General features: G+C 37.6%; 1 protein-coding gene across 1 annotated transcript; it reads left to right on the top strand.

The window, feature by feature from the left end:
- Positions 1–747: 747 nt before the first annotated feature.
- Positions 748–22897, top strand: LOC140140817 (neurotrypsin-like). The gene is made up of 6 exons (XM_072162572.1): positions 748–895; positions 9325–9447; positions 15024–15071; positions 17417–17728; positions 19168–19221; positions 21832–22897. Exons 1-6 carry the CDS (start codon positions 754–756, stop codon positions 22167–22169), a joined length of 1017 nt encoding a protein of 338 aa, XP_072018673.1. The 5' UTR covers positions 748–753; the 3' UTR covers positions 22170–22897.
- The last annotated feature ends 2370 nt before the right edge of the window (positions 22898–25267 follow it).

The following is a 25267-nucleotide window of genomic DNA, read 5'->3' as shown; positions in this document are numbered from 1 at the left end:
GTAGATATAAAATCATGTTAAATCTGTATAATTTAAATGTCTATTAGAAATGTTGTTATGAAAAATCTTGACTTTCATCACTTTTAAGGATGGATGTAAAGTGATTTTTGAACGCATATAAAATCAGCAGAAATTACTAAATACAGAGAGTCTGACCCCGCTGTAGCGCGCCGGGGCTTCGCCCCTGGACACCACACGTTCCCAGAAAGGAAATTATTTTTAGCTGCCCTTATAAAAGTCATAAAATGTGCTCGTTGGTTCATTACTCCGAAGGTTTGTTTTTAGGCCCAATACTCCGAAGGTTCTTTACCCCAAAGGGCCATTACTCCAAATTTACAGTAAGGATCGTTATTCTGAAGGACCGTTATTTCGAAATTCGGAGTGTTGACCCTTCGAAGTAACGAAGTGTTGACCCTTCGAAGTAACGAGCCTTTAACACCCCTTCGAAAATTAATTTTACTGGTTGGAAACCCCGGGTAAGTTACGACCCAATCCCGGCTCTCACCCGGGTAAAGTCCCGGCCCAATTTCCCGGGGTTTTGGCCAACTTTAAGTCTTATACTAGTCCCGGCCAACACCCGGCTCCCTTCGGGACAAATTTTGAGACAAATCCCGGGTCACATGATGTCAAGTCCCGGACCAATCCCGGGCACCCAGGGGCCGGGATCGCAATTGACAGGTGCATAACAACACGCCTTCTAATTTTGTTCTAACAGATAAATTAGTTAAGATGCCTGAGTATGTCATTGAAAAGATGTGGATAGGACTAACGAATGAAAGTAATTGGGAGAAGTGGGATGATGAGACGCCTGTAAACTACACGTGGTGGGATCCTAGTGTGTATTGGCCGGATGACGAGGATGAGTATTCCGATCACTCTTTAGGTGGTGAAATTGGTGAGTCCAATTCAATGAACATGATAATACACTAATCACCATGTATTTGGACACCTTCCATGAAAGTGAATAAGAAACTAATGGGAAACTGGACTATGGTCGATTTTTGATAAATAAAACAATAATTATGTTATCAATCATTATGAGCGCATTTAAGTGAACTCGAAATTATACAGATGTTTATCACTGTTATGTGCCCCAAATATTCCATAATATTCAATAAAAGTTATGTATTGTGTCATCAGACATTAATTTTTACTTATTTTGATATTTATGTCCATTTGTTTGAATTCGGAATATTCTGGAAATTCATAGAATATTCTAGAATGGTAATGATTTAAGTGAACAACAAATTCAAATTTAGTCAGATATAGAAATTTCTGGAAACATTTGGATATTACTATAATGATCATGAAACGCACCTCGGCTCGGGGAATAATTACGTCTAACGTCCAGGCAGTGTTGCCGTCATATTGTCTGTTTTGCTTACGATATTGACTGTTGCCGCATTGAATTACGTCGGCCACCGTCGCCTGGCAAAAATGATACCTACTAAACCTAATACCCTTCAACATCTATAGCGCCTGGCTACAGAGCTATGCGCTCTGTAGGCAGGCGTACCTATAGGCCCTAACCCCAAACCACCCCTACTCACCACAGCCCAGGGGCTATTTTGGGGGAAAAAAGTCACTGCACGTTGGCAAGAATAGTTACTTTTGCCGCCGATGGGGTTAAGGGGGGAGGGTGGGTTAGTACTCATCGAGCAATGGCGGCGGAAGCGTTTAGAGGGACAAGCATATTTTGTGCCGGTTTGATTGGGGCATTTTTTTTTTTTTTTTGCGAAAAAATTTCAATTACAGACTATTTGTCCCCAGGCTAATAAAGGTGTGAATTTTGGTATTGTGGTCTGGTATTGTGGTCTGATGCGCGCGAGTCGCGCAAAAATGTGCAATATTTTACCCTATTTTGGCCCACCTCGCGTAGACTTCTTTTAGGCGGACCAGCCAGATGGGAAGCGGCAACATTTTAAAATGTGCGCGAAAATTTGCAATTTTAATGCTAAAATGAGCCACATGTGGACATTATTATTGTGGCCTAAAACCGCGCCTAAGGAAGATTTACATAACAGCTTTTGGTATTTGGAGTATTTGGAGCCCGGGGATGTCTATAGTCCAACAACACATCATCATGCAAGGCTACGAAATCCACGGTATCGTGGTACCGGCGTTCTCAGAAAAAAAATCAGAGTTGCAGAAAAAAAATTAAGTGCAATATCAGATATTTATTTAGTAGGGTTGGCCACGGTCAAAACTTTTTTTCTTGCTGAGGTGAAAGGACTTTGGTTGGAGGTTACAAAAATGCATTTCGAAAATTCAGCTGAAGTCCGTTGCCATGGCAACGGCCCGATTTGTGTTTTTTACAATTTTCGCCTATTTTGGAGCTAAAAAAGTGAAAATTGCCCGTAAAAGGACGCCTTGTTGCCTTAATATACAAGTTGGTATTTAAAAATAAATTGTATCATAAAAAAGCCCCATCCTTGTTCTATCTACAAACGAAGTTGTATTTAGAGATTCGTTTTTTAAATATCGATTTCGGGCCTGGCAACACTGCAAGTTTTTCAAATTTGAAAAATGCCATTTTTTACCGATTTTGGCGATATAAAAAATTAACTTTCGCGCTCACCTAGGATTTTGTCGTTGTGGTTATTGGTAGAACATACCTTGCCCTCAACATATATAATAAGAACAGCTTGGGGAAATTTATTTCTCTAAGGAAGGTGTTGCCAGAAAAACATACATTATGTAAAAATTCTAAATTCTCATAAAAAGAAAATCTGCTGCATTTTGCCCTAGATTTAGCACATGTGATGTAATGAGTTGTATGTAGAGTCAGTTTATCATCATGGTCAACTATTCTGAATGTTTCGAAACAATAAATGAAGTTTAATTTTAATGCGGTGTTGCCAGACGCCCAAAATTATGAAAGCTTCATTATTTCATCACAGTCTATTATTATAAATCATTTTATCATAATTTTCACCTGTTTTGAATGTTTGGAAACAAAAAAGTTCATCATACAGTGTTGCCAGATGCCAAAAAGTAGAAAAGGTACAATTATGGTTTACCCTGTGCACCCTGTGTTTTTAATACCATTTTTGGTTTACCGTGCGCACTCTATTTTCATAAACAGATAAAAGGACATTTATTTCAATTTGCCCCGAATTTAGTACATGTGATGTAATGAATTGTATGTAGAGTCACATTATCACCATGGACAACTATTCTCTATGTTTCGAAACTTTAACTTGCAGTGTTGCCAGATGCCTAAACTATGAAAAATAGGACCAGTTTTTAACAATTTTAAACAATTTCTTTGATGATGCATCTAAAATAGAATTAAATTATAATAAATTATGATATGACCCTGAAACTATTTGTTTAAACTGAAACCCTGGGGACCGTTCACAAACACTTGTTAGGGGGCCTGATGCAAAAGGGGGGCTGAAAATGTTTGACCCTCCTAAAAATGACCAGAAATTTTCCTGGGAAAATTGAGTTTATATGCTTTTCTATGGGGTTGACCCATAATTTTCATGTCAAAAAGGGGGCACTGAAATTTTTGAGGTCTGTAAAGGGGGGGCCCGAAAAATTTTCGCGATGAAATTTTTTGGCATCATGCCCCCCTTACAAGTGTTTGTGAACGGCCCCCTGTTTTGAGACGAAAATTTTCTTGTTGTTACAAGAAATTCAAAATAATTTTATCATCAAGGGACCCACATAGAGGAATACGACATCGATCGTGAGCCAATCTGCATTCTGTTGCCTGCAAAAGCCGAAGATCAGAATGAAATTCTGAAACGACCATGACCAGATATTTTTTTAATTTCTTGGTAAACTTAAAACGTATTAAAAACGCCAAATTGCAGTCACAAAATTGATAATATTAGTAAATCACCAAAGCGAATGGTAACAAAGGTATGCGGAAACGAACTGCATTATCAATAACAAAGTATGTGCCCAACGATTTGTCTTTGGCATGTCGCTTTTTTGAAATATCACCAAAATGTTAAATTTTGGGAAAAACACCCCAAAATTGAGAACAAACACGAACCTTCCAAAATAAATACATAATTATTCACACTCGGCGGCCCAGCCACTACCTGATGCTGTGATTTGGGGTAACTCGTTGCTTCCCCTCTTCAGATACCTGTACTTCAAGTATACCCCACACCTGTACATCAAGAAATAATGTCTTGGTAAACTCAAACTTATTTTCTGGGAACATTTTTTGATCAAATACCTGGTCATATAATCATGAAATTGGAACACTGGTAAAGAATGTATGTGTATTGAAAAGATTTGATTGGCCAATTTCTTTTCCAACTTTTCAGCAATATCTGAAATGAAAATGAAAATTGGCGATACTGAGGATATTAAAGTAATGAAATTACAATTTTGTTTGTAAACATGTTTACTGGAAAGTTTATGTCAATGTTAAAGTGGTTAAGGGAACTGGAATGAGCGTTTTGAGCGTTTCGACAGCATTTTTGTGGGACATGAGAGCACATCAGACATATCGAATTGCATTCCGAATACGAAGAATGTCTTTCTGATATCAAATAATTTTCATTTTATGAAATTCACGATATAATACAAATTTTATGACAAATTATTAAAATTTGATATTTTTCACATTTTGGAGATATAACAGCCCTCGAAGTAAATTTTATAAATTTAATGATATAGTCTTAAAGTGTATGTAGCTGGGAGGAAAAGCCGACGATCAATTGAAAATTTTGACCTTTCATATTGAAGATATGGATTTTTTCCCAAAAGACCTATTTTTTGGTGTTTTGGGAAAAAAATCCATATCTTCAATACGAAAGGTCAAAATTTTCAATTGATCGTCGGCTTTTTCATCCCACCTACATACACTTTAGGTAGAAATCATCAGATTTATAAAGTTTACTTCGAGTACTGTTAAATATCAAAAATATCAATTTTAATGATTTGCCATAAAATGTGTATTACATTGCGAATTTCAAAAATGAAAATTATTTGATATCAGAAGGCCATTCTTCGTATTCAGACTGTATGGCATGTATGGTGTATTTTTTACAAAATCCTCCTATGTCTGCTAGTATTTGGCATCTGGCAACACTATGTTAAACATTCACAACTGACAAACAGATAGGTTGACATGGTTAAGGGGGTACTACACCCCTGGCCAATTTTGTGCATATTTTTGCATTTTTCTCAAATATTTTAGCGCATTGGTGACAGGTAAGATATGTATATTATAGGGTCAAAAACTACAACTACTGCACTGAAAATTCAGCAACTCAAAGCAAGTTGTTATTGATTTATTGATCAAATATTGGTTTTCCCTCATTTTTGACTGTAACCCCACAACTGTTGTCTGTGCTGAAATAAAATTTCCAGTGCAGTTGTTGTAGTCCTTGCCCCTATAATATACATATCTTACTTGTCACCAATGCGCTATAATTTTTGAGAAAATCGCAAAAATAGGCACAAAATTGGGCAGGGGTGTAGTACCCCCTTAAAGGGGTCATATCGTAATTTATTATAAACTAATTTATTTTAGATGCATCATCAAAGAAATTGTTTATCATACATAAAAACTTATATATTTTTTTATAGTTTAGGCATGTGGCAACACTGCATTAAAATTAAAGTTTCGAAACATAGAGAATAGTTGTCTATGGTGATAATGTGACTCTACATACAATTCATTACATCACATGTACTAAATTCGGGGCAAATAAAAAAAAATTCCTTTTATGAAAGTATGGTGCCCAGGGTTAACCAGAATTGTATATATTGAAAATACAGGGTACACATCTTTTCTACTTTTGGCATCCGGCAACACTGTATGATGAACTTTTTTGTTTCCAAACATTCAGAACAGGTGAAATTATGATAAAATGATTTATAATGATAGACCGTGATTTAACTGGATTGACTAGATTCATACATGAAAACTTAGACCTATTTGGGCTATTTGGCGTAATGTAGCTTTCATAACTTTCGGCATCTGGCAACACCGCATTAAAATTAAACTTCATTTATTGTTTCAGAATAGTTGACCATGATGATAAACTGACTCTACATACAACTCATTACATCACATGTGCTAAATCTAGGGCAAAATGCAGCAAATTTTCTTTTTATGAGAATTTTGAATTTTTACAAAATGTATGTTTTTCTGGCAACACCTTCCTTAGAGAAATACATTTCCCCAAGCTGTTCTTATTAGATATGTTGGGGGCAAGGTATGTTCTACCAATAACCATAACGACAAAATCCTAGGTGAGCGCAAAAGTTATTTTTCGTATCGCCAAAATCGGTAAAAATGGCATTTTCAAATTTGAAAAACTTGCAGTGTTGCCAGGTCCGAAATCAATATTTAAAAAACGAATCTCTAAACACAACTTCGTTTGTAGATAGAACAAGGATGGGGCTTTTTTATGATACAATTTATTTTTAAATACCAACTTGTATATTGAGGCAACGAGGCGCCCTTTTAAGGGCAATTTTCTCTTTTTTAGCTCCAAAATAGGCGAAAATTGTAAAAAACACAAATCGGGCCGTTGCCATGGCAACGGACTTCAGCTGAATTTTCGAAATGCATTTTTGCAACCTCCAACCAAAGTCCTTTCACCTCAGCAAGAAAAATTTTTTTGACCGTGGCCAACCCTACTAAATAAATATCTGATATTGCACTTAAGAGAGGAAAAATATTTAAAAACATCCTAAATTTTTAATACCATTTTCCTGCAGCTCTGAAAATATTCTGTGAACACTACCACTCGTAAAATATTTTTCTGCGAACTTCCACGATTAAGGGCTGGGGTATGAACGTTTGGACAGTATTTATTTTGGGACATTAGAGCGCATCAGACATATCGAATTGCATTCTGAATACGAAGAATGTCCTTCTGATATCATATAATTTTGATTTTTTGAAATTCGCAATTTAATACACATTTTATGGCAAATCATTAAAATTGATATTTTTGCTATTTAACAGTACTTGAAGTCAACTTTATAAACATGATGATTTATACTTAAAGTGTATGTAGGTGGGATGAAAAGCCGACGATCAATTGAAAATTTGGACCTTTCGTATTGAAGATATGGATTTAGGTCTTTTTGGGAAAAAAATCCATATCTTCAATATGAAAGGTCAAAATTTTCAATTGACCGTCGGCTTTTCCTGCCTGCTACATACACTTTAAGAATATATCATTAGATTTATATAATTTACTTCGAGGACTGTTATATATCCAAAATTTGAAAAATATCAAATTTTTATAATTTGTCATAAAATTTGTATTATATTGTGATTTAAAAAGAAAAGAAAATTATTTGATATCAGAAAGACATGCTTCGTATTCAGAATGCAATTCGATAGGTCTGAGGTGCTCTCATGTCCCACAAAAAATACTGTCGAAACGCAATAAATGCTCATTTTGGATCCCTTAAACCAGGTGGTGTATGACGTGCATTCCCTAAATTCAGTAAATTTTCATCGTCAACCGTGTAATTGAATGGGATTATTTTGAAATTTTAAAACGCTTGAAATATCACAAACAAATAGGCCTATGTTGATAAATAATATAAATACAAGCTAAAACCGTTGGGGTTCGATAATGAACCCCACAAAACTAACCGAGTATATGGAAAATGCCATACGGCCGGGCGGTTTCACGAGTTGCCGGCTCGATCATGTCATCCGCCGCCTGCCTTAAACCGATAAATAAAACTGAACACCAGTGATCCACTATAGTCTCTAACGCTGCTGCGTCAACATGAACTCAAGACCAGACGAACATATACACCGCTGCTGGGATCCCAGAAAGTAACATGCGGTTGAGTCTAACTTTTGTACCTGAGTATGTGTGCGCGATTCTACGGGCAGGCTGCTGGGATTCCGCAGAAAACATTTGGAAAAGCAGATTTTTCATTTGCTGTCGGGGGGTATTCCCTGTGGTAGAAATCTTAGTCTTTCATCACGTCTTGGAATTGTCTCAATACGTCACTATTGATACGGTTCTATCAATTCTATATATGTCATCACGGAATGTCACACAATTTTAGCACTAAAATTTTCGTCGTATATATAAAATCATATTAAATCTGTATAATTTAAATGTCCATTAGAAATGTTGTTATGAAAAATCTTGACTTTGATCACTTTTAATATGTTTAAGGGTGGATGTAAAGTGATTTTTGAATGCATATAAAATCAGCAGAAAGTACTAAATACAGAGAGTCTGACCCCGCTGTGGCGCGCCGGGGATTCGCCCCTGGACACCACCTGTTGTCATACGCTCGCAGAAAATATTCCAAACAGCATTTCACCACAGACCCTGTGATTTCACGTTTCCAGAAAGGAGTGTTCATCATATCCCGTATGTTTCTTAAAATTCATTTATATCATTTCTTTTTAATGAAAGAATTAAGGTTTTCCACTGCACGGGGGCCACAAGGGTGATACTAATTTTAATGCTATATTTTCAAAACGAATACGTGTTCCCGGTTGGTTCTATAGGGATGTCACAGAAAAAGTATTTCTAGTACAATGCAAGAATTGCTCTCCATACACAAATGAACAAACACAAAGGAGGGTAGTCTCCTCCGTGGCCAGCTTGAGCGAAACCAAATTGGCTGCGGAGGAGACGGGTGATTTTGCCATGCAAATGAGCCAGTGTCGTAGCCCTGGCACGACGTATGTGATATCACAGACCCCCGTATGTGAAATCACTAACCCGTCTTTGATATCAGCGGCGTCTTTGAATTAGCAGTGCCCCCGAATTGTGTTTAAATAAATCCGTGTTCGTGCCATTATACTGATTGTGTTTAAATAAATCCGTGTTTGTTCGTCAATGTTCATGTTATGTTCTTTTTATGGCCTACTATCATCGGCCAAATTCGTTATAGGTGATGTTTGTTAAGTCCGTCGGCAAGTATTGCGCCTGTCACACATCATGTTATTAATACGTTTTTACATAAAACTAAAACCCTATAACTTATTCAAAACATTTTAAAAACGTGCTTGTGTTTGCCGGGATAGCAGGACTTAAAAAGAACATGAACATTACACAACAACGACGGATTTAAGAAATAATAACCGTTTCTTGTACACAGGGCCGATCCGTGATATGGATGTGTGACAGGCATGCACAAAACTTGCCAAAATTTGACAGGACATAAAATGAACATTGACGAACAACCACGGATTTGCTAAAATACCACCCGTTTCTTGTACTGAGGACCGTTCCGGCGATGTGTGACAGACGCAATACGTCCTGCTAGGGTGAAGCATACAGGCCGCCTCCTTCGTCATTATTTGTTTTGTTATATACGTGTATACCATTAAATTCTGTTCCCATTACTACCTTACAGAAAATAGACCCAAAGGACATCGTGCTTACATTTCACCAAAGGGCTGGAATATTCCGCTTCCTACTATTTATGATGGTAATAAGGTTATTGGTGAATTCCTGGGATACATATGCGAAAAGCAAGGTAAATATGCGATAAAGAAACTTATAGGGAACTCGCTAGATAGATATTTAGTGTGGTATCGGGATGGATAGCAAATAGGATGTATTCCCAGCTTTTCTTTGCAGTCGGCAACCGGGTCAGCACTTCGGTATGGACTCTACAAATCCCTTTATCCAGCCCAAGTAGTAGAAATAGCGGCAGGTGTAAAAGACAGAAAGCAGAAATGACAGAAACAACAGAAATGACAGAAATTGCAGAAAATGCAGAAATGAAGACACAGAGTATTGATTTTGGGAGTTCTAAAAGTTTTGTAGTCATTGTGCAGAACTTTACAATACATGTTTATTAATGTTGGAGTGTATGTAGCCTACATGCATACATGATCATGCGGTGCTGTCGAGTGTGGGTGCGTGGTGGGGTATTTAGTTATAGGCCCACAATATTAGGAGGGTGGGGATTGAGGTGAGGTACAGGCCCACAATATTACTAGAAGGTTCCTGTTGGGTGTGTGTGTGTGTGGGGGGGTAAGGATTATTGGAGTGGGGAATGTTGTGATATAAATGTACAGTGTGATATGGTGCCAAGGGCGATTGATAGAATAGCTGCGTATTTTTTTTAGAGAGAGAGTCCGGGGGGGGGGGTCATCATACACGGTAGATAAGTGTGTGGCAGGCAGGGACTATGGCTTGGGCACCTTCGTGGCACTTTAGAATGTGAAATGTCATGATTTTTGACACCCGCAATGGCCCGCCCACCACTACCCCCTGGGAATTTCTGGTGGGTGCCGAATGCCCCCACCACCCCATGATGGAAATTTCTGGTGTAGGCCTTTGCAACTGGTGCTTAGGCCGGTGGTTGATGGTATTTGACAAGGGAGGGGGAGCACAAGAGATTGCTTGTACCCAGGGTGGGGAACCCGACACAACATGTGCTTTTAATACAGGTATATTAGATATGTCTTTATATTTAATATATTTAATTCAACTCTGAAGGATTTTACTAGGATCCACAACATGCTCATCTATCCAGGCACATTTCTTTAACCCCCCAATACATTTGTATATTCATTGAATAACCTTTGACAATTTGGGCAAAAAAACTCATCCTCTGCAACTTGAGGTTACATTTTGCACTATGGTTGTTTTATTGAGGTTATTGAACTATTCCATTGGGATGAAGCCATTGTGGTTCATACACTAGGATTCCCGACATGCACATCTATCAGGGCACAGTTCTTTAATCCCAATACATTTGCACAGCCATTAAATGACCTCCAAAAATTTGGGTACAAAAACTCATACTCTGCGACTAGAGGTCAAATTTTGCATTATGATTGTTTAATTGAGGTTATTGGACTATGCCATTGGGTTGAGGCCATTGTGGTCCATAGTGATAATGATATGATATCATAGAACCTCATCTATCAAGACACAGTTCTTTAACCTGAATATACCAGTACATCCATAAAATGACCTCTGATTTATGTTGGTATTGAAGCTATGAACCAGAACTGGGTATGAACATAATATCACTCCATGATCAAGACAAGAGCAAGACATCCCATATACCTCTACTGAAATTGATCGTGATCACATATCACATTGATGGCAAGTAAAATACTGGGGGATAAATGCACAAATCAAATCCGTGAATGTTTTGTTGTGTATTCTTGTTGCTTATTGTTTGGAGTTTCATTGATGAGAACTACAAAAAAAAAAAAAAAAAAGAAGAGGTTTGTTGCTTGTTAAAAAAGTTAAATAGGCAATGCATTCTGGGACTAGATCATTTTACACACCCACATTGCTTAAAGCATAAATTTAATCCCTGATTTAATGGTGGTCATCATGGTCATTGTTGAGTGAAAAGGTTCCATCTAGCTCCCTCATCATTACATAACACAGGAAGCCCCCAGGTATACCTGCATGATGGTCATGATATAAGAAATTATCCACCTCACATCCCATTTCTCATCTAAGGGACGCACCATTAGATTCTCAGGGGGGGGGGGGGGCATGGGAGTTTGGGTCAGGCAGAATTTTTTTTTTGCCGCCTTTGGCGGCGAAGTTTTTTTTTTTCAATTTTAATGTACATTTTTATGCAAAGTTGGGTGGGAGAAATTTTTTTTTTTTACTCATCAGTGAGGCAAATTTTTTTTTTTTTCGTCTCACTAGTGGGCAAAGTTTTTTTTTTCGTCTCACTAGTGGGCGAAGTTTTTTTTTTTTTTTTTCTCCCATGCCCCCCCCTGGAAATCTAATGGTGCGCCCCTAAAGGAGGTCTGTTTGGAAGATCTTAGAGCCCTACACAGGCTACATGTACATCTCGAATCTGACAAAAGCAGATTATACTTATGTCCAGTTCAAAGTACAAACATTCCTATTACATCAAAAACCAACCTTACCAAACACAATATCATAGGCCTACGCTTTATTTATGTGTAACTCCTCATTTTTTGAACTCTCACTTAAATTCCTCAACTTTCTGCAAATTCTGTCTTTTGTCATTTCTGTTGTTTCTGTCGTTTCTGTCATTTCTGCTTTCTGTCTTTTACACCTGCCGGTAGAAATAGGGCAAATTGGGGGAATGGTCAACTTCTTTTTGCAACAGCAATACAACATAAATCAGTGCTTTCGGAACCAGAGGATTGCTAACAATAATATTGGTGGGAAGTTCACATACCCGACGACCCCCAATAATACTCGAAGGTAAAATTCACAATTTTAAGTTAATAAACGTAAAGGCATAAGCTTTCGCGGCCTTCAGCATCAATCCACACAGCCCTGGCAAACTAAGTAAACATAAGGGTTAACCCACCACTAATTGCATCAGAATCCATTTAATCAGCATTCATTTCAGAAAAGCATATTGATTAAAATAATTAACACATTTAAAGTCCCCAAAAATCCAAGTTGTCTAATTAGCATAAATCCAAAATGGTCGCTTTATACCCGGGGTGTAATTTGAAAGTTGGTCAAATATTGTTAAAAACAATATGTTAAACAAGTTCTAGTTATAGGCAAAAAGGTCCAATGTTAAATCTTAGGGTCAGCATGTGTTGCTCCAAATTAATCCAACTGATCTCAAATTTGGAAATGCAATGGCATGATCGACGGGAATTATCATAAACAATAAACATAATTTGTCATCAGGTTCGCCGTCGCAAGATTAGTAGAAAAAGTGATCCCGCCTAGGAATCGAACCCAGGACCTCAGGTTTACCCACACGGTTACGGGAGCTTCGTGATTGTAATCGCTCTTTAGCAAAGTCATAGTTGTTCATTGTATTGTATTGTCGCCCTCTCAGCTAATCAGAAACGACGTAAACGTGGTTATTGGCAGACTGTTTGTGTGGAGGAAGCGTAACCAAACTGGCTGCGGAGGAGACTATAGTTGACTACCAAATGTAGAAAATAATGAGACGCCGTAAACACTCGTGCACATGGTGCACTTACATGAGTTGCACCGCTGTTTCGTATTGGAAAAACAACAACCTTCTCGCAAGATTGACAGCAAATGGGCGGTCATATCATCGTACAACCACCAATAAAAACAGCGTTCTTCGTCAGAGCATTTACATTCATACATTAATGAGCTAAACAGGTTGATCAAGACGGACGGCGATCGCGGTTTGTGTCATGAGTGCTCGCTTCGTTAGCCATTGGTGCGAAATATAAATAATAACCAGTGCAGAAATTTAGTTGATTTCGTAGGCTGTATAAAGCAGCTGGGGGCCGCGCCGAGTTTGGGAGATTAGCTGGCCGTAGGTTTTCCTGGTCAATTTCGCAACTTGTGCGTTCGATTTAATAAAAGTGTCATTCGTTTTCGCGCAAGATTGAATGATCGCAACGAATCTCGATTTCTTTTTCGCATTATGAGCAATCGATTTCATTTTAGTTCAATCAAATTAATATATGATCAGAACAATTCATTATTGTGAATTCAATTTCGTTCTCGAATGTTTCAATTTCACCATTAGACGTCTACTTTAAAGAAATAGGCAATCAAGTTCGCCAAAGATGCACGGGGGGCTGCGAAACGTTGTTAATCCTATTTTCAATTTCATGCATTGACAATCTAATTAGCGAAAAGGGATTCAATTTGAAATTATACGAAATTTTCAAGTATACTGACATAGGCCTATAGGCCCTACGTCTACGTTGCAACAGAAAAAAAGTGAGTAACCCTATATAACACAGAATAAACACACAAATGTTTTAATGGGTAATGCTTGTAATGAGAATTATACAGTGTTCATTTGTAAACACATTAATGCTTGCAAATACGAATACCAATGTAACATGTTAATATTGTTTTTAACACACGAACGCATTAAAATAGGCCTATGTTTAAACGTCGCTTAACACGGGTGTTAGCAATATGAACACTTTAACATGTCAGTTAATCCAGTGGCGTAGCGTCATAGTGGCACGGGGGGGACGTGCCTCCCAATCGATCTGAAAAAATCCGACAGGAAAATGGCCGGAAAACGGCTTGTGCCCCCAATCAGACCCGGTAACCCCCAATCATGGTCGGTGCCCCCCATGAAAATTAATAAAATGTTATACTCTAGGCCTATGTAATATATATATATAGTACAGATTTTCACACAATGAAATGGACACGAAATGGGTCTAACTAAACAGGTTGTGATGTGAAGCATATGTTTATAAGTCGACTGTAAAATATGCTTAGCTATTTAATTTCTGGATATTGTTTTGACTGTGTAAATTCAGCTTTTATTCTTATACGATACATATTATACAATTAAAAATACGAAGATTTAAAAAAAAGACCTATCGTAAGAAGAAGTAGCATTAAATTATGATTAACTACACTGAGCTTGATTGAACTATGGGACATACATCACTTTATGGTTTCTGAACTAAACCTGGAAAATGCTTTTAAATATTATAATTAGTTATAAGTCATTTCCTTTTTTACTAGGCCTATGAATACGGCAATTTTAAACATTACTTAAAAATATGTTTTCCCTTCACATTTAATATAGCAAAGTGCTTGTTTGAACAATGTTGACGATACATGTATCTAATGTTCTTATATCTAAAGTTCAATATAAACACGATAAATAGCATTTTTATATTTGAACCATTGTAAAATATTGAAGAACTTCTGGATTTGATTCTGCACTTTGCGAATTCGATTGATCATTTTTCCATTTTGATTCCGCATATATGAATTTGTATTACCAAATAGGCTCTGAATTCAAGGCCACGTGAATTTGACTGCACAATTTGCGAAATTTGCTGCATAATGTGTGAAATTGGGTGGACTATTTAGAATTTTGAATGCGTATTAAATGAAATAGATTGCACATTTGCTAAATTGAAATCGAGAATGCAAGCGTTCATTCAATTTCGCACGAAAAGGAATAACACTTATACTAAACTGAACGACCAAAGTTTGAAATTGGACGGGAAAACCTATATTATGAGACCGCCTTGAACAAGACTATGCACTTTGGTGTTATAAAGAATTCGAAAAGGCTAGGATAGAAGAAGGAAAACAAAGCCACTTGTTGATTAATAACAAACAACACTGACACTTTTCTACACATTTTTTGATTTCATTTCAACCAAACAGCGTCACGTCCTCCCACATCTGTACCTCCGGAAAGCGGTATGGAGAATGGTAAGTAATTTTTTTTCGGGTTTCGAAATAATCAACTACCGAATAGGGTGCAACTTGTTAGAATTGAGTCCAGTCCTTGTTTAGGGTCAGGGTTTAGTGTTTGGGTAGGCAGTCTTGTAATAAGACTAGTAGAGTTGCACCCTATTCGGCAATCGTTCCGAAATAATGTATAATAGGGTGGGCCAAAAAACACCTTTTTTCTCGGATCGACTTGGAACTCTCGGAGAATTTTACTAGGGTACATACTACTATTGTGCTAAAATATCAGTAAGATCGGAGCATGTTTCGCCCAGGCAGTAGATTTTCACAAATTCCCTACTTACAGGGTGATTTAAAATGAACTGTACCCAACTTTACCCATTTTTTATATATATTCGTGGAGATTGTAAATATCAAAAAACTATCATATATAGAAAGCAGTGATAAGTTTTCTGTAGTAGAAATTTTGCATTTTGATAATAAGTGGTTTTAGTCAGAAGATATCGCATTTTCAATTTATCATCCCATTTTTAGACCAACACATGGAACTAAGTTTATCCGTGTTCTCTACCGCAGTAACAAAATTGGTGTATTTTATAAAAATGTACTTTTCTTCAAAACCATTTGAGGTAAAGACATGATTTTTTCACCAATAATAGGAAACATACTATCCTGTTACAGCGTACAAACACAAATTTTTTAAATGTCGGTAAGTATTTTATTTTTATTTTTGAATTTGGGTACAGTTCATTTTAAATCACCCTGTATATGCCATTTCTTACTGTATAACTCTATATAGAGAAATCAGTAGAAACAACTTGGGAAAAGTAGGCATTGAGATGACATCATAGCCAATATTAAACAATTTGGGTAGTTTGTTTAGACCCTCCAGATCATCACCAAATAGCAAGCAGTCTACAATTGGTTACCATTATTTTTTGCTATAGACCTGTATTTAGTTAAATATTGATGATATTTGAGTTGCTAAATTAAGGGGTAGGGGTAGCATTATGGAGCATTTCGCCAGTTCTACTGAGTCAAATTTCACAATCGTGGTCTTGTTGGGTAGATATGAACTGCAAAAGTACAAACAATACATGAGATATGAATTTAGAGCAGCTCTGACATGACCAGGGGTTAAAGGGTCATGTGACGCCTGATTTGTAGTAATTTGGTCAAAACATGGATAACCGAAAATCATATAGCATTTATTTTTGACAATGCTGCAGTTCATATCTATGCAACAATACCGCATTTGGGAAATTTGACTGAGTAGAACTGGGGAAATTCCCCATAATGCTACCTCTATCCTTTAATATAGCAACTCAAATATCATTAATATTTGACTTACATGCGTGTCTTTAGCAAAAATAATGGTAACCAATTGGAGACGGCTTGCTATTTGGTGATGTTCTAGAGGGTCCAAACAAACTACCCAAAGTGTTTAATATTGGTTATGATGGCATCCAAATGCCTACTTTTCCCAGATTGTTTCTACTGATTTCTATATTAGAGAGGTATAGAGTAAGAAATAGCAAAAAAGTAGGGATTTTGTGAAAATCTACTGCCTGGGCGAAACATGCTCCGATATTACTGATATTTCAGCACAATACTACTATGTACCCCAGAAAAATTCTCCGAGGGTTCCAAGTCGATCCGAGAAAAAAGGTGTTTTTTGGCCCACCGAAAATTAAATTAAATTAAGGCCTTATTCGTTGAAATCGTTCACGAAACAATAACAAGGTGATCCAAAATGCCAAGGTATAAATTCAAAATTTGTAGATTGCTCCATTGGATGCCCTATTGATTTGTACACAAACTAAAGCGTTCTCGAAGAAGAGAACTAGAAACGTGTTTCCATTGATTAGACCATTAAAGAGTAACTTTTGATTTCGTGTCTTGTTTTTAATCACTGGTCCTTTAATGATCAACTGATTTCGACAAAAATGAATCAGAGCTAAAGGGTAAAGGTAATGGCTGCCGGTTTAAATTTTGACATATTTTTCTTTATTTAGGATAATTAAACAAGAGTAAAAATCATAACTGGTACATTAATTATTTTGTAGTCTGTAACACATTGAAGCAATATATTATAACAAAACTGTATGAAAAGTTTGTCTTAAGAATCATTGGGCCCAAAGGGGGGTCCCGGTCGGAGCCAAAATTTTGTTGCAAAGTAAAGGTCACAAACACCGATTTTCCCTCGCAATTTGATAACTTCACCTAGGATTATGGGGGGGGAACTGAAAGTCCAGCCCCCGCACCCCGGTTCCTAAGCTTATGAGAATATCAAACAAATATTATAGGATAGCAGTTCTTCATGTTGTTTGATGAATTACCATAATTGATACCACTATCATTTTTAGGAGATTTTAAGCTGTTGTATGGTGCCGATTCAAGTGAAGGAATCTTACATGTTGTCTATAAGAACGAAATAGGAACCGTTTGTGACGATCACTTTGATGACGTCGACGCTGGTGTTGCTTGTCGTAATCTCGGATATGCCGGAGGGATAATGAGCTTTTTATCCGACTATGGTTATGCTGGAAAGGGTCGAATTTGGCTAGATGATATTTTTTGTGAAGGAGACGAATCATCCATCGCGGACTGTCGACATAATCCATGGGGTGTTTCAGGGTGTACTCATCATGAAGACGTTGCTCTCAAGTGCTTCCAAGGTAAGCTACTCCATAGCGGCGTGCGGAGTAGTGGCGTAGCGTCATAGGGGCACCGGGGGGGGGGGGCACGTGCCCCGACCGAAATTTAGAAAATCTCATAGGAAAATGGCCGGGAAAATGGCTTGTGCCCCCCTCCTCATCAGACCCGGTACCCCACAATCATGGTCGGTGCCCCCCTCCCAGATGATGACCCATACTACGCCACTGGTGCGGAGGTTCTAGTATGTGGAGGTGCTTGGGGATGGTTCACGGGTCTCGATTCTCCCGACTGCTAAATTGTCGGTTTGCTTCACTCGTCATAAATAGGACCGACTAAAGTTATGAATTGTTGACCAATATTTCTTTCACCATGACCTCAAGAATCTAAAACTGAAATGTGTGGGAGTGCAATTCCCCCGACTGACTAACAAAAGTGGGAGCCGTGCCCCCGATTATGTTGATTTTAGCTCCTTTAGCCCGAGTCCCAATACCTACGTCAGATATTTGGAGATTTTAGTCAGAGTAACCTCAGATTAACTCCATTCACCCCGCACAGCGTCAACACCCTATGTTATAAATATTTTTCATACAGGTCCATACTCCGTATGCATTGTGATATACACGTGTGATCGAATATTATAATACAAGCACCTGGATTTTAGGTGAATGGGCTAAATGTGTTCCTTTATATAATTGTAATTCTCAAAATTAAATATATCACAATTTTAACTTACGATTTACGATTTAAAAAATCGTTACGCCAAAAATGCAGTAAAAATGTATCCAGAGCAAACAGCAATGGCCGCTAATTAGTGTATTTAATTTCAAGTTAGTGTATTTAAAAACAAAACCTGGGTTTACCTGAAAACAAATCGAATTTCCTTGTAATAGCAACACCATATGGGATACTAGAGCATGCGCAAATCGTATATAACGTGTAGAATAGAACTTGGCGGTATATCTCATATGATAGTCGTACTATGCTTAGCCTGAGTCGCTCGGCCTATCTCGAACAAAATCGCCATGCGTAGCTATTGAAAAACGAAAGGATTCGCCGTACTATCACGGCAATTGTGGACACGAAGATATAGGGATGATGACGCTGTGCCCCGAGTGGTCCCCTTCTTTGCGCATGCTACTGCAACTCTATTTTCGCATAAATGTAAATATGTGATTAATATGGAGGGGGGAGCAAAGGGAGTGAAAACCCGTTATAAAAGAGTGCAAACTCTAGTTATTCCTTCTTGTTAGCAAATTAAGGGATAATGAAAATAGCCGAAGTACCGCAGCATTATTTTATCATAGTATAATTTCTGACATGGAAACAAATATAGCTATATTTCCCCTTAATAATATTCCTCATTATTTTATGCTATATATGTTTCTCGTGTTACCGTTTTTGTCGCTCATGTTAAAATCTTGACACTTTTTGCCGTCGTTCTATTTCTTTAAAAATATAGAGGACCAGGTTCCGTGTGATGGTTACTCGGATGTCAACGCAGGCTGTCCCCAAAGTGAGTATTAGAAGTACTACTTCCTAAGCTAAAAAAATTCAAGACTTTTTCTGGATTAAAAAGATATTATCATGTTTTTCCTAATGAATCCAAATCTGACCGTTTAGTTAGTTCTTACTGCCAACTAAGGTATAATTTTAATAGCTTGAAAATTTTTAATATTTTGTATGAATTCCTACAATCGCAGTCACAAACTTCAAAGACTTGGCACAATTCAACATTTAGAGTATAGATTATGATAACTGTGATACTCTATTAATTGCTTTTGAAAGATATAAGAAAACGTGTTTTAAAAAAGCATAATATACAAATATATACTGCCATGAGAGGTTCTGGTTAAAACTATGGACCCGAGGTGAGATCAATAGTACTATTTTCCTGAGGGGCGCAGTATTAATAGTATTAATTGATCTCAACGAGGGACCATAGTTTTAACCAGAACTTCGAATAAAGGCAGTATATATTTGTTTTATATACTTCATTAATATGTTCTTTGTTCATTGATTGGTTAAAAGAAAATCATTTGACGTTTTGACTCTCCAGCTTCTATCCTGAGTGAACAGCACGACCAATTTAAGTACAACCTATATTTTGCCCTTCAAAAAAATCGAATAGGCTAAAATCGGGCTAACCAATTACAGCAGCACGAAATCACGCTATGGCAGTTTCGCGTGCGTGAACTGTTCCGTCGCATCGAATGCCCGCACGCGGAAGGCATGGTCAAAAGTACTATTTACGGCTTGGAGGTACTATTTACGGCTCATCCGGGACATTGAAAATACTATTTACGGCTTAGAGGTACGTTTTACGGATAGGAGAACTATTTTTGGTCATGTGATCCACTTTTAACCAATCAATGAACAAGAATATATTAATGAAGTATATAACATGAATTATTAGTATTACGGCAGTGCCGTGGTAGCCGAAAAAAAACGCATGTCCCGGGAACGCATGTTATTAAAACGCAGGACGGACACAAGTTTGTCTTCTTTGAACATACTGCAGTTAATGTCCGTTTTCCTATACACAATACGCAGTGCTCTCACCATTGACGCGCGACCTTTACAAATAGTGTATGTTAGAAGTATATTGCATTTGTCTAGTTAACATCACTGTGTGAAAAATAACCAGCCAATGTTTAAACTATTCTCCAAACTTCTAGCAAATATATTTCTCTAACATGGCCTAAAATTACAGCTAGGTTAGATGTTCAGAAATAGTCGCACTTTCGTAAAATATGAGTGAGGGCAAGGCATAGCTAGCTCATAGCTAGCCAACTCCCCGTGTTAATTGAATGAAGATTTGACCGAAAATATTGAGCTATATTGGTAACGGACCGCTCAATTCTGAAGGATGCCACAAAAAACGGTATTGTTTTGTAACATGTCCTAAATTTTTAGCTAATTTAGGTGTTTGGAAATAGTCGCACTTTTGTGTTTTAGGAAGGATATGTAAACGACAGATAACACCAAAAATATGAAGAAATTGTTGCTAAACCGTGTTAAGTCAACAATCATTATGTTGCTCATTTTCAAGAATGCTGGTTAACAAAAAGCAGGCCATTGTCTCATTTCGTGAACAAAGGTCCACATACCATTGTTTCCTTGCGTTTCCTTTATAATCGGTTACCCAACTGAAGCTGTATTATAGCAGCTCATTGCTTGCGATACCGCACATATAAAACAGACACATGTGCACAACCAGAGAAGATCCGATTTAATCAGTTGACAGTTGAACTGTTTCAATGAGTGTCATCTTGGTTTAATAGCTTTTAATGGGGTTTAAGTCCTGCAAAGGTCGAAGTGAATTCTACTGTAGACATGAAGTTTATTACTGGTTCTCTCCATTCGCAAAACGCAGAGTCAACGCACTATCTAAGTTGAGGTTTTAATGCGTGGCTTTATATTGATGAAGTCCAGTTCTAGAAGTACTGTTACAAACTGCATGAAAACACTTTGGGTTCATTAATTACACATTATTATCGCACAAAACACAAGTTCCCGGTGACGATTTGAATCAGAAGTGTTGCCTGTAGGCTGACATCGTATCGCAGTAGCGTTTACTCATGGATTCCTTCTGCAACAGGAGCACCGCTGCCGCGGTGGTTACAATTAGTCTAAATACATGTCTTTGGTCTTGATTGTCACAGCATACGAAAAACGTCATAAAAAGCATGTGGAAAATATAAAAATTTGACTTTTTTGCCAGTTAGAACTAATAAAACATTAGGATTTAATTATGTTTCATTAAGGGGTCACTTCCGGTATATAACAAAATACTTTCAAAATGTATCAGCCAAGAAAAACATAGCACAGTGACGGTATATTCACACATGCATTGATGTTACCCAGTGTACACTAGGTATTTTTTTATTTGGGGTCAAATGCTATTAAGAGGTCACTTCCGGTCCGAGACGAAAAACCTTCAAAATGCCCCTTCTGCCGCATGGCAGAGTGTTGCTAAGTGCACATATGCATTGGCATTTGCCAATGTCTATGGGATTTTCATAGATTTTGGGGTCAAAAGTCATTAAAGTCAAAACTTCAACTCATTTAAATTCACATAAATCGAACAAAATAATTTAATAATTGCTTTTACTTGTTTCCTTAGCCACGTTTCGTTTGGTATCAACGTCTTCGTCTTCAACTATTGGCGCTTTGCAATTCTACAAGAACAACAAATGGGGTTACATATGTGATTATGGTTTTGCACCTGTTTTTGCTATTAACATGGTTTGCAAGCACTTCGGGTACAGTGGTGGATTTGGTGCTTTTGTTGATCCTAACCTGCTTGATTTCAGCCGCGACCAAGAAGGCAACGCATGGTTTGGTCACATACGGTGTACAGGAGAAGAAGACAGTCTTGATGATTGTATCAAGGACCCACTGTCTGCTTACAAACCATGCCCACACAACAATGGGGTCCAAATGATCAGTTGTGAGCCTTAATAAGAGATTAAAAGGTTTACGTTGTTAGGAGTATTGCAATTATTACAATTAAATGACGTTTAGGTTTTAGATTATACATAGTGGCTCTTTTATGTTAAAATATCCTTGAGCTATATATATTCAGCGCTAATTTGACGTGTATCAAGTACAATGAAGTAAGAGAGAAGCCTTTGCCACGAGTTTTCTTTTGAAAGGTATATCAGACATAGCCCTTAGCACCTTATATAGGGTCACATAAAGTGTGATCACAAAGTAGAGGCGCCAAAAGTAGGATCACAAAGTAGAGTCACCTAAACATTTGGTTCTTCGTAGAACTTTTCAAGACTCTACATACAGGACAGCTGAAGAACCAAGTTTTTTAGGTTCTACTTGGAACCTTTCATCCAAGAGTGTATAGGGTATGAGTGTATAGGGTATGGCCATTATCCTAGGTGACCCTACTTTGTGATACAAACGTTTAGATATGAAAAAGTTTCTTTCTGTTAAGGTAAGACAGAACAATTCTGGGCACTTGCAATTTTTAGGACCCTTTTTGCTTAAGATGTCATGTATTTAGAACTTTTTTCTAAGATATTTTGTCCTGTTCGTGTTTGCAGCGCGGCGTAAATAATCGGGAGATTGTGATTTTTAATTTAAAGGCGTATGCCAATTGAATCAATACGACTGGCCTTTATCGTTTGTCGCTTTACCAGTAACCAGCGTATAAGTAGAAAGCCCGGGGGCTCACTCGATTTAAGATATTTTACCTAATATTCAAACTAATATAATGAATGCAGCAATTAATATTGCCTATTGTTTTAATACACTCAAAGTATATGACGGATAATGTACTCGTGCAAATGCATTCGTCAAGATAAACGCACTTGCCATGGAGTTATTGCATTTAGCTCTCGCGAGCTAAATGCAATAACTCCACGGCGCGTGCGATTATCTTAACTAATGCATTGCACTCAGTTCATTATTCTTATCATAACTGACAAGAAAAAAAACATTTTTATTGCTTGGCAAGCCGTATTTGGCTTGATCAACTCACGGATGGTGATAGTCTTTATGAAATCCTATTCTGTTGTTTTGTGTCGACAGCAGATCGAAACTAGAGGTCTTCCGATGAGAGTCGAGACACCATAAAAAAGGGGTCCTTCGATGAAAAGGCTTTAAAAAGGGGTTTCCGTGAGACTGGGGAAAATACCAAAAAGTGAGTCTTTCCGTGAGACTTGGTAAAATTTCGGGTCAAAATATAAAAGTTGATGCAAAAAGTGAAAAATAGTGAAAAGCCGGGTCATTTGGTGAGAGATTATCAGAAAGTATTCCAAAATTCTTGCATTAAAATGAGTCTTTTGGTGACAGAAAAAAAAGCGGGGGGAGTGAGTTCAGCCAAACAAAAATAGGGTCATTGGGTGAGAGGAGTTGAAAAATGGGGGTCAATGTGGCCGCACATCCTCGTCAACCATTTTCAGTGAGTACCCTCCCCGGGGTAGAAAGTAGCGTTGTCGTAAAAATTACGATCTCTTATAAGTGTGTTCAAATTGTAACCAGAATTTGTAATTGACCTTTTTCGGTAAATCACATGATTCCTTGCCGTTAGACCCGAGATCTCGTCATTTGACGTCACGCCGACTTGCAATGCGCAGTAACGATGTTCGCTAAACGATTTGTGCATCGGCAAGGTGTGACGTCCAATGACGACATATCGGGTCTAACCGCAAAGAATTATGGGATTTACCGAAAAGATCAATTATTATTATACATGTTGCCTCAATTCCTAATTCTGACGTGTGCATAATAAAACACGATGAGCGGATGACCTGCATAAAAATTTAACCTGTAATTAATTTAATTAATTACGTAGACCAATTTCCTTACAAGTAAAGATGAAGATCAATAGTTAAACGAGTTTAAGGGGGTACTACACCCCTGCCAATTTTGTGCCTATTTTTGCATTTTTCTTAAAAATTATAGCAGTAGTTGTAGTCCTTGCCCCTATAATATACATATCTTACTTGTCACCAATGCGCTACAATTTTTGAGAAAATTGGGCAGGGGTGTAGTACCCCCTTAAATCGAAGTGTTATCAATCAGAGTTGAATACAAGTTTATAAATTTAGAATTATAAATCAATCAACCAATCAAAGAATATGCAGCTAAACTGTAGATATGGGTCGATTGGAGGGAGCTTGAATTGCCATGTACCTCTTCAGAAAATTAATATGTACGTTTGACCCATGATTTCATCCGATTCTGAGGTCATACATATCTCAAACAAATAATGTTCCTATTTTGTTTGCCAAAAGGAGTAATTTAAGCCAAGTTACGATTGGATCGAGGCTTTTTGAAAATATGGCTTCTGTGCATGAGATATTAGACATTTGACCTAATTTATTCTGTAACACCCGACATATAAGCACCCATGTAATAATGACAATTTAAACGCAACCCAGAAAATATCGAAACGATTATAGATGGTCAGATATATTGGTAACATATTTAATGTATATAAAGCGCAGCTTTCTCCTGCGCATTTTGATACCTCTTTACGATATCATTTGGTCGAGTTATGTGCGTTTGAGAGGCTTCAAGTCGGATTTTGAAAGTTGCACTTAGCTCCTATTCAAGCCAAATGCGTTGTACTGTGACCAATAAATGACCATTGTTTTTGTCCGCCAAATTCAAATGAGTATGTGTGTCGCGCGTGTTGGATAAATTTATTGCGATGACCATCAATAATATTGTACTCAATGGTCAACAAAAAGCTAACAAGGCAATCAAGCCTGACACCACCTTAGAAGGCCTTCGGCGCATCCTGCTCAGGAAATGGCGAGACATTGACCAAGAAAAGATAAGACATCTTGTTCAGAGCATGCAACGACGAATCCAGGGAGTGATAGACAGTGATGGTGGACACACCAAGTATTAAGATGTCAACAGAAATAGTTCATGAGATAAGTCAGAGATAAGTAAAGGGTAGCAAGTATTGAAGTTGGAAGTCGAATGAGTAAAATAAAGTAAAGTTCATGGTTAAGTAAACAGAGCACATTGGTGTCCTTTGTCTTGATGGTGTGTGTGTGGGCGGGGGGGGGGGGGGACACCACGAACGCATT

The sequence above is a fragment of the Amphiura filiformis genome, chromosome 19, assembly GCF_039555335.1.
Source record: "Amphiura filiformis chromosome 19, Afil_fr2py, whole genome shotgun sequence".
NCBI lineage: Eukaryota > Metazoa > Echinodermata > Ophiuroidea > Amphilepidida > Amphiuridae > Amphiura > Amphiura filiformis.
The sequence above is the reverse complement of the archived record's forward strand: the minus strand, read 5'-3'. Positions and strand labels throughout refer to the sequence as shown.

What these genes read in the sequence shown, in the direction of transcription:
- LOC140140817 (XM_072162572.1), top strand. Translation starts at nt 754, where the DNA reads ATGTGGATAGGACTAACGAATGAAAGTAATTGGGAGAAGTGGGATGAT. An exon ending in ATACATATGCGAAAAGCAAG is followed by an intron (nt 9,448 to 15,023) that starts GTAAATATGCGA and finishes TCAACCAAACAG; the next exon opens with CGTCACGTCCTCCCACATCT. An exon ending in TGCTCTCAAGTGCTTCCAAG is followed by an intron (nt 17,729 to 19,167) that starts GTAAGCTACTCC and finishes TTAAAAATATAG; the next exon opens with AGGACCAGGTTCCGTGTGAT.